Consider the following 9,037-nt stretch of genomic DNA (forward strand, 5'->3'; position numbering starts at 1 on the left):
TTAAAAAAAACTAAATTTTTTTTGCAATTTTAGGTTTCTCACTGAATTTATTTACAAACAGCTTGTGCAATTATGGCACAAATGGTTGTAAATGCTTCTCTGGGATCCCCTTTGTTCAGAAATAGCAGACATATATGACTCTGGCGTTGCTTTCTGGTAATTAGAAGGCCGCTAAATGCTGCTGCGCATCACATGTGTATTATGGCTAGCAGTAAAGGGGTTAATTAGGTAGTTTGTAGGGAGCTTGCGGGTTAATTTTAGCTTTAGTGTAGAGATCAGCCTCCCACCTGACACATCAGACCCCCTGATCCCTCCCAAACAGCTCCCTTCCCTTCCCTCCCCCACCCCACAATTGTCCCCGCCATCTTAAGTACTGGGAGAAAGTCTGCCAGTACCAAAATAAAAGGTTTTTAATTTTTTTTTTAATTTTTGTTTTAGCATATTTACATATGCTGTGGTGTAGCATCCCCCCTTAGCCCCCAACCTCCCTGATCCCCCCCAAAACAGCTCTCTAACCCTCCCCATCTGCCTTATTGGCGGCCATCTTGGGTACTGGCAGCTGTCTGCTATTTTTTCACAGTCAAAAAAGTGTTTTTTTTTTTTAAATGTACACTACTGTTACAGCAGATATGAGTGGTGGCACTGGGCAAGTGGGCACAGTATACGCTGTGAGCCTGACACACACGCTGGCAGGCAGGCAACTGCAATTAGATTACACAGGAAAAAAAAAAAGCAGACTGATGTTCTAGCCCTAAAAAGGGCTTTTTGGGGTGCTGTCCTTACAGCAGAGATCAGATGAGTCCTTCAGGACTGTAGTGGACACTGAATACACTAGCCTAGCTATCGATTTCCCTATTAAATCAGCAGCAGCTACACTGTCCCTCTTCTCATTAAGAATGCAGCTTCCAAATTAATCTAAAATGGATGCTGTCCAGGAGGTGGGAGGGTCTGGGAGGGAGGGTCTGCTGCTGATTGGCTGTAATGTGTCTTCTGACTGTGAGGTACAGGGTCAAAGTTTACTCAATGATGAGGAATAGGGGGCGGCCCGAACATCGCATATGTTCGCCGTCCGCAGCGAATGCGAACATGCTATGTTCGCCGGGAACTATTCGCCGGCAAACTATTCGCGACATCACTAGTGTTAATTATTTTCACCTGACCAATAGCCATTAAAAAAAGATGATGACAATATAATAACTCCATTCTGAAGTTTACAAAGCTTTAAAGTGATTGTAAAGTTGAACCTTGTTGAGCACTTCTGTCAGCAGCATATGTGTAATGTAGTCAAGTCGCTAAGTTTTTTTTTATTTGATAATGCAAAATACAATATTTTAAATATATAATTTATAATATCCTTCTTGCCGCACCTTTCTCCGCCCCCTTTGTGTTTCCTGTTCTAGAAGCTGTGTGATGTAGAGAGTGGTCCCACCCTCTTTCTAAGTAGTCATCCAGACTTGCTCCCCAGGTAAGTCAGTTGTGCTCATGTACAACTCTCCGATCTATATCAGAATGTAAACAATGAATCACATGATTTACTGATTTGCTGGAGCTATGAGTTGCGTGCGGTATCGTTTTGAGTTGTGGCTTAACACGCATGCGTCACACTGGAACAAGCATTTACTTAGCCTGGCTGAATAAGAGCTTGCACATGCGCTATTGAGCAAGGGGGCAGATTTGGTTCAGTCGTGGTCGCCTAATGGCCTGGATTTCAATTGGTTTAATCCCTGAAAATTTTAAGGGGGAAAAAAAAGCAGATACGGAGCCAGGAGGAATATGAGACACTCGGATGTACTCGAGATGGCGGTAATAACTTTAGTATTAGTAACAAATATAAAAAAAATTAATGAAAGTCCTATTTATTTACACAGCTTGTTCACATGCTATGTACAATCCCCTTAAATGTTTCGCTTTGCAGTAGTCAAATTATGACAGTGGAGTGGAAGAACTGTTTTCTACCCCACTTGACTTGTCCTTGCGTTCAGTTTATATTACGTAAATACACACACACACATATATATATATATATATATATATATATATATATATATATATATATATATATATACATATGTATTTATTTATTTTTTGTCTAATGAGTTTCACATTTACAATACTTAAACATTGCACTTTAACCATGGATAAAATAGAGACATTTATTGAGAATGGTGATCTACAAATAGTTAATAAACTGAAGTGTTAAAGGAATAAGGCATTGCAATATCAGGTATTGCTCTAATATAAGATTACACAAAGACACAGCTCTACATAATTATAACCTTGGGAAATGTGTGTTCTTGGATCTGCTAATTTTCTGTAGTTCTTTCTTAATTACTTATTGTGAAGAGAACTTTCTTTGTATTCTCTGGAGAAATAACCTGATTTTCTTAGTGAAAGTCTGTGCATTTAAATTAACTAACGATTTTATTTAAATAAAAATCACACTCATATTAAAAAAAAGGCATTTTAAAGTGAGTATATAAATATAGAGGAAAATAAGGACCTTATACTACAAACCTAATGGGGCATCATCCAAGGACTGTTCTCATTTAGTTCCTATAATGTTGCCTAAGGGACAGAGTACTCTTAAATTGTTTTTCCCTTAATGTATTTCCAGTGACTTGTTAAACCAACTGAAGAGTATAAAATGTATGAGAAATTACTTTGTTGGGTTGATTTTTGTATATGAAATAGTTGGTTTTGTTCTTTGAAACCAAAATCCATTAAAATGGGTTGAGCTTGCAGGAAAATCAGATCTCTTTATTTGATCATTTTCTTTACACACAGTTGCTTTATATTATCTCTGTCTGTATACCAAAGTCCAATACATAGAAAGAAGTTTTAAAAATTAACCTTGTATTTCTTATCTCTTCTACCCCACAATGGTAGTGCATTTTTTTCTGCCAGCTATGCTTACACAGCTTTTTTATAACCAATACTTTAGTATACTTTGGTATAGACATTTACAGTATAGGTACAAATACCACGGGCAGAATCAGCTATTTCAAATGGCAACGTTTAGGTAAAGGAGCTATTTGAGAGGGAGTGATAGGAAGGCAAGGAGATTTTTTTAGTTAGAATGGAATAATAAATGGAAGAGATGAAAATGTGTGAGTTTTCATTGAAAGAAATATATATATATATATATATATATACTACAGGAAACTACTACTGATATACTACAGGAAAGTTCCACTCTGTGAAAAGCATTACTGGGCTAAAAAGTTGCACCCATGTGGTAAATCACCATAGAACAGGCTAACAATAGTATTGAGCCAGTTGTTCATTCCTGTGAGTGCACTTCTCTCTGTATGTATTTAGTCTCCCTATGGGAAAAAGGGGCAACCAGACGTGGACTCCTTGCTCAGTGTGCTTAGAGGAATATGGCTACACCTCACTGACGAGGCCCAAAGAAGGCAGAAATGATCATCTGGGGTTGCTGTGTTCCTTGTTCAGAGAGGAATTGCCTGGTATTTCGGCGCTGGACTGACCATAATAGGTGGGATCAGACTGATATACTACAGGAAAGTTCCACTCTGTGAAAAGCATTACTGGGCTAAAAAGTTGCACCCAGGTGGTAAATCACCATAGAACAGGCTAACAATGATATTGAGCCAGTTGTTCGTTCCTGTGAGTGCACTTCTCTCTGTATATATTTAGTTTCCCTATGGGGAAAAAAGGGGCAACCAGATGTGGACTCCTTGCTCAGTGTGCTTAGAGGAATATGGCTACACCTCACTGACGAGGCCCAATGAAGGCCAAAACGATCATCTGGGGTTGCTGTGTTCCTTGTTCAGAGAGGAATTGCCTGGTATTTCGGCGCTGGACTGACCGTCATAGGTGGGATCAGACTGATATACTACAGGAAAGTTCCACTCTGTAAAAAGCATTACTGGGCTAAAAAGTTGCACCCAGGTGGTAAATCGCCATAGAACAGGCTAACAATGGTATTGAGCCAGTTGTTCATTCCTGTGAGTGCACTTCTCTCTGTATGTATGTATATATATATATATATATATATATATATATATATATATATATATATATATATATATATATATATATACACCACAGTCCAGTAATTACACTCTCTGGATTTAACTCACAGCAAACTTCATTGTCTGAGGAAGGAGTGAATGCTCAGAAAATGTTCACAATAAAGTTTGCTTTGAGTTAAATCCAGAGAGTGCAATTACTGGACTGTGGTATTTGGAATTTTTTGCACCCTGGTCCTTATCCTAAGAGCGAGTGGGAGTGTGCTTTTTTTATATTTTATATATATATATATATATATATATATATATATATATATATATATATATATATATATATATATATATATATATATATATATATTAAATAAAAATAAAAATTTCTTCTGACTGAAGAACAATGCCATTTCAAGTATTTATTAATGCACGTTCGGCTTTAGGGCACTTGGCATCTAGTGCTAAATGTTTTAACATGTATTAAAAAGTATGAGGTTTATATAACACATGAATCAAAGTATGTGGTATATATAAACTTGTAATATGAGCGAAAGAATAAGAGCCCTACTGATTTAACATGAGCGGTGTTAGCGCTAATATTTTTGCACTCTACTTGTAATCTAGTCCTAACTACATTGATGGCCCAGCTTTAGAGTAAGGAAATGAAGGGGCATGCATTTTTCCATCTACTTTTTGCCCCTATGAACTATTTAGACATCTAGTTCATACTTCACACAAGAACCTTGAGACATCAGCTCCCTAAACCCTTTCCCTAGGAGGGACATACACTTATTTGACAAAAGAAGGCTACTAGCCATCAACCCCTGATGTAGATTACTGATTCTATTCCATTCAAAAAGCTCTGTGCCTGCCCAAAGAAGAATTATTGAGTTAAATAAATCCTACATAGATTGGGTTTGTCAATTCTGATTAACTTACTGACTAACCTAAATCACAAAACAAAATGTATGCTTACCTGATAAATGTATTTAATTAATGGTGATGAGAGTCCACAAGACATTACTCCTGGGATTCAACTCCTGGCCACTAGGAGGAGGCAAAGATTCCCCAAGCTCTAAGAGAACTTAATCTTTCCCACCCTTATGGTATTCAAGTCTGACGTATAGCTACAGCGAATCATGTCCGCTCGACCTTTGTTAAATTTGCCCCATTATCTGACCAACTTGCAATAAGAAGAATTATTGAAATTCTCTATTCAATTTGAATAAAAGTCATGAGGTCTATATCTGGGAGACCCCATTAATCCACAATCTAGTAGAAAACTACTTGAAGGAGAAAACAATCCTGTGGAAGGGATTAGCTATTAAGGAAATCTGTTTTACAGATTCCCTTCCTGGGAGGAAAAATATAGAAAAAGTTTCTGTGTCCATTCGAATAACCTTGAAACTTCCTAAAGTATTGCTAAGAATCCTCAAGTTTCCCCTCGATGACTGATATATGCTACAGCTGTAATATTGTCTGCATAAAAACTCGGATAAGTATCTCCTTTCGGAAGAGGACAGCCCTGAATGGACCCAAAGACTGCAAGACAAGATAATTATTGGTAACTTCCCCTCCTGAGGAAACCAAACTCCCTGTGCTCTCCTGGACCCCATGATGGAACCCCAATCCAAGAATGGTGTCTGCAGCAAATTGTTTTCCAAGTTTGGTGAATGAAGCAATCCCCCAAGAAAAACAGATTGGAAAACTATCCACCAGGACAGAGATTGCCTCACTGAAGAATCCCATAGGATTCTAGGAGATAGTTAACTGAAATTGTTTTACCATTGTTGAAGCATGCAAAGTTGAAGAGGTCTCATATGGAACTGTGCAATCATCAGACCTAACAATTCAATACATTGTGCTACAGATGTCACACATAGTTGTGATTAAACTGATTGTAACTTTGATCCCTGATCCATTAGGGAAAGCTGCATTGTCACTGAGTCCCTAATGACTCCTAAAAAAAAGTCAGCAGTAGACTGTTGATAAGAAATACAACTAAAGGAAAAAATTAAGCATGAACCAATATGTCATCCAGGTATAGAGCCAGTGAACTAAATTAGTTCTTATTACAGGCAAGAGAGTTCCTAGAAGCTTAGTAAAAATTCTGGAAACTGTATACAGAACAAACATAAGAGCCACAAACAGAAAAAAAATGTCCTGAAAGACAAATTTAAAAAACTGGAGATTGTCTAGGAATGGGAAGGTATCCTTTACATACAGCCGTTACATAAATTGACCTTGTCGAATAAGGGGTAGAATTGCCCTAATTGTTACTATTTTACATAATGAAAAAGGAATAAATAAAATCCTAGGCTTTTTTTTGTTCCAAAACTTAAACTGCAGTTAATAATGGACCAGAGTACAAGTAGAGTGTTATTTAACGCTCACACTCACGCACTAACTCTGCTAGGAGAAAGCTTTTTGCGCACGTCAGGTAGCGTTCATATTACAAGTTGAAAGTAAATTGTTTTACATGAGCGCTAACCTGATGCCCACACAAAGCAAAAGTTAGAATATCGTGTGCATATTCATATGATTACTAATGGAGCAAAAAAGTAAAAAAATCTTACACCCTACTTGCATGTAAATATGATTGTATATTCTCAAGTGCGCTAACCAGATAATATTTCCCATTCCAAAGTTCTTTACATAGCAGAGTATGTTCTATTTATTCATAAATACATACTTCTACATATATATGATCATTGGTATTTTGGTACAATATATATCAATACCTATATATATATATATATATATATATATATATATATATATATATATATATATATATATATATACAGGCAGTCCCCGGGTTACGTACAAGATAGGGACTTTAGGTTTGTTCTTAAGTTGAATCTGTATGTAAGTCAGAACAGGCACTTTTTTAGGTGAAACTCTAGCCAAACAATCTTTCTAATGAGGATACAGACAGCAGTGAAACCTCAAGTGGCTCTAACCCCATACCATACTCACCAGAACTAAATTGAATGGCGTTCTACTCAGGAAATGCAACAAATGCAACTTGGACAGATGTTTGTCTTAATATATTATTTATTTTTAACTGTGCATATAAATGCTTAAACATTTTCAAATACAGGTATTGTACAGTACAGTACATTACTGTACACTACAACCTTAAACAAACATTTTCAAATATTGCAGTACAACCTTAAACAATCTTGGTAGAGGATGATGGACTTGTTGGAGAGTTGGATTTTGCTACTGGAGTTCATTTATTGAAGTATGCATCAAGGGAGGTTTGTATAGAACTTTTCTTTTTCTCATCATAAATAGCCCTGTAGCATTTCAGACCTTCAGTAACTGTACGGTAAACTTTTGCAAACCTCTCTGTATCAGAATCTTGCTCCTCTAACTTTGCCATTCCTGCTTCAATAAGACGAAAAGCATCAGCTAACTCTTTTGTAAGGAACTTTTTCAGTTGTGGAGTTTCTATGTCCTGGGTTTCTTCCCTCAGTTCTATCTCCTGCCCTAGTTCCATTAGGTCTTCATTGGTTAGTTCCTGGCTATGGGAGTCGAGAACCTCGATGACATCATTTTCAGTGATGTTTAACTGCAGTTGATTACCCATAGCAACCACAGTTTGCCTGGTTTCAACGATTTCATCATCCGTAAAACCCAGAAATTCTTGTGTCAATTGGGGGCACAATTTGTTCCAAACTCCTCTCATATTTGTCTCTTTCACTTCATTCCAAGCATCAGCAATATTTTTGATGGCATCATAAATGTTATAATTTCTCCAGAAATCCCTTAAGGTCATCTCATCATTTTGGGTAGCCCTGACAGCTTGTGAGAAGGTTCTCCGTAAATAATAGGCCTTAAAGGAGGCTATGACTCCCTGATCCATTGGCTGAATAAGTGATGTGGTGTTGGGGGGCAGAAATACCACCTTTACATTGGGGTGCATGTCATCTAAAGTGGTTGGATGTCCAGGGGCATTGTCAAGGAGAAGGAGAATGTTAAAAGGAATGTTTTTGGCTAAGCAATAACGTTCAACAGCAGGGATAAAATGGTTCAAAAACCATTCTTCAAAGAGTGCCAATGTAACCCAAGCCTTTGAATTTGCCCTCCAAATAACAGGAAGAAATGCCTTGGTGACATTACGTAGTGCCCTCGGATTTAGGGAGTGATGCACTAGCAAAGGCTTGAGCTTTAAATCCCCTGATGCATTACCCCCAAGTAATAAAGTCAGCCTGTCCTTTGATGCCTTATGTCCTGGTGCACTTTTTTCTTCTTTTGAAATGTATGTCCTCTCAGGCATTTTTTTCCAAAACAAGCCAGTTTCGTCTACATTAAAGATTTGTTCTGGCAAATAGTCTCCATCGTCAATAATATCTTCCAATATCTTGTTAAAATCACTTGCAGCACTTGCATCAGCACTCGCTGCTTCGCCTTGAACTTTAATATTATGCAAATTTGCTCTTTTTTTATAGCGATAAAACCAACCCCTACTTGCAACAAATTCTTCATTACAAACACCTTCAATTGCTGTATGAGGTGTACCTGCAGCTTTTAAATCATTAAAAATGCTTTGAGCCTTTTCTTGCACTAAAGAAAGACTGATAGGTATATTATGCTGATTTTGGTCTTCTATCCAAATTGTCAGCAGCCTTTCCATCTGGATAACTAAACCACTGTGTTGCTTAGTAATAATTGTAGCATTCATTGGGGTGTAGCCTTTCACATGGTCCATTATTCTACCTTTATCTTTTAAAATTGTTGCAATTGTTGACCTACTGTAACCCAATTCTTTGCCAATGGATGATGGATTTTCACCTCTCTCTGATCTCTTTATTATTTCTACTTTCAGTTCCATGGTGATGGTTTTTCATTTTTTTTGCTGTATCACCAGCACTTGGTTGGGAGGCAGATTTGTTTTTAGGAGGCATTTTTGCAGGGTACAAAAACACTGTACAATACTGTACTGTACAGAACAGGTAATGTATGCAGTACGTACTGTCCTGTAACTTCCTGTACAGTAACTTCCTGTGTAAGTACAGTATTTTTGTTCCCTCAGCTCAACAGGC

General features: G+C 37.3%; 1 protein-coding gene across 1 annotated transcript; it reads right to left on the reverse strand.

The window, feature by feature from the left end:
- Window positions 1-7,221: 7,221 nt before the first annotated feature.
- LOC128647575 (tigger transposable element-derived protein 1-like) lies at window positions 7,222-8,826 on the reverse strand. Its single transcript, XM_053700332.1, has one exon. It carries the CDS (start codon window positions 8,824-8,826, stop codon window positions 7,222-7,224), a length of 1,605 nt encoding a protein of 534 aa, XP_053556307.1.
- Window positions 8,827-9,037: the final 211 nt, after the last annotated feature.

This window comes from Bombina bombina, chromosome 2 (genome assembly GCF_027579735.1).
Source record: "Bombina bombina isolate aBomBom1 chromosome 2, aBomBom1.pri, whole genome shotgun sequence".
Lineage (NCBI taxonomy): Eukaryota > Metazoa > Chordata > Amphibia > Anura > Bombinatoridae > Bombina > Bombina bombina.

Excerpts from the sequence above, each read along its gene's own strand:
- LOC128647575 (XM_053700332.1), bottom strand. The coding sequence starts at position 8,826 with ATGGAACTGAAAGTAGAAATAATAAAGAGATCAGAGAGAGGTGAAAAT.